The 1773-nt window shown below is 36.4% G+C and overlaps 1 protein-coding gene across 1 annotated transcript in view; it reads left to right on the forward strand.

Moving 5' to 3' along the window:
- The window catches only part of Ubr1 (ubiquitin protein ligase E3 component n-recognin 1), a 188172-nt gene that overhangs the window by 117210 nt on the left and 69189 nt on the right, over positions 1–1773 (forward strand). Inside the window, exon 28 of the mRNA XM_023712531.1 lies at positions 1348–1434. Coding sequence (XP_023568299.1) covers positions 1348–1434 — 87 coding nt within the window. The remainder of the gene's footprint in view (positions 1–1347; positions 1435–1773) is intronic.

Here is a 1773-nt window from a genome sequence, read left to right on the forward strand (position 1 = left end):
ATTAAAAATGATACAATTGCAGCCACCATCTTCCAATAGTTTGCCAAAATGACTAACACAAAGGGCAAGAGGAAGGGAACCCGGTATATGTTTTCCAGACCTTTTAGAAAACATGGTGTTGTTTCTTTGGCCACATACATGAGAATCTACAAAAAGGGTGATATTGTATTTTATTTCTTTATTTTTCTTTCTTTCTTTCTTTCTTTCTTTATTTATTTATTGGTGGAACCTGGGATTGAACTCAGGCCCTTGCACTTGCCAGGGAAGCGCTTATTCCACTGAGCCATCTCCCCAGTCCCTAAAGGATGATATTGTAGACATCAAGGGAATGGATGCTGTGCAAAAAGGAATGCCTCACAAATGTTACCATGGCAAAACGGGAAGAGTCCACAGTGTTACCCAGCATGCTGTTGGCATTGTCATAAGTAAGCAAGTTAAGGGCAAGATACTTACCAAAAGAATTAATATATATATTGAGCAAATAAAACACTCAAAAAGTTGTGATAGCTTCTTGAAACATGTCAAGGAAAATGATCAGAAAAAGAAGGAAGCCAAAGAAAAAGGTACCTGGGTTCAACTGAAGCACCAGCCTGCACCTCCCAGAGAAGCACACTTTGTGAAGACCAATGGAAAGGAACCAGAGTTGTTAGAACCTATTCCCTATAAATTGATGGCATAAACTGGGGATGTTGCTCTTCCATTCAGTACCTAATTGTCAGCCTAAGTGTTCTAGATCCTATGTAAAAATAAAATCATCCTGTGTTGTAGGGGAGGTTTCCTTAGTTGAACAGGTATATGGTACCTTCTTACCTCAGAAGTATTTGCAGCAGATTTACACTGTACCTAGTAATTGTGTCTAGTCTTTACTCTTCAGTGTTTTTCTTGCTGAAAGATACTGCTGAGGTATTATGCAGGTATATACACAAATATTCAAATATTTATAAAATATTTATATTGGCTTAAAGATTCTGTAAATCATCATGGAGAAAAGATGTATCAAAATAAATGGAAGTCACTTTTAAAAAGAAATGATAAAATATATGAAACCTAGGGGTTCTAAAATACAAGTGTGGGTTTATCAAAGTGTTTGTACTGCCAAAGTTGGTTCGCTATTCAGTGACTTTTTGTCTTTTTGAGAAGGTCTCACTTTGCAGTTCAGGCTGGCCTTGAACTTGCAGCAATTTTCCTGCCTCAGGCCACCAAGTGTTGAGATTACAAAGTTTATTTTTAAAGAAAATTAATTTTTGACTAGTGGTGGCACATTTGGAGACATGATGGCCAAATTATATTAGTTTTTCTTTCTAAACAGTCTAACCAAATCTTTAATATTTTGTCTTTTTTCCACAGATGTTTGACACAGTGAAGCGATTAAGAGAAAAATCTTGTTTAATTGTAGCAACTACTTCAGGATTGGAATCTATTAAGAACGATGAGGTAAAGAACACTATAAAGGTGGTGACATTCCTTTCTGTGTTAGAACAAGCAGTTCTTATTAGAAAGAATCTTTATATAATGTATGTGACATCCGTTCATCTTTTATTATGCTTGTGTACTGCATGGAATAATACTTGATAAATAGTCATTAACTACAATTTCTGTATTTTATAAAAGCAGAGATCTTGATGTATAGTGAATCTCTATTAAAATACTAGCCAGGCATGGTGGCACACTTCTGTAATCCCAACACTATGAAGGCTGAGGCAGGAGGATTGCTATGAGTTCAAGGCCTGCTTGGACCACATAGTGAGTTCAGGCCAGCTAGCTTGAACTAGC

The sequence above is a fragment of the Octodon degus genome, unplaced genomic scaffold (genome assembly GCF_000260255.1).
Source record: "Octodon degus isolate 3935 unplaced genomic scaffold, OctDeg1.0 scaffold00002, whole genome shotgun sequence".
Classification (NCBI taxonomy): Eukaryota; Metazoa; Chordata; class Mammalia; order Rodentia; family Octodontidae; genus Octodon; species Octodon degus.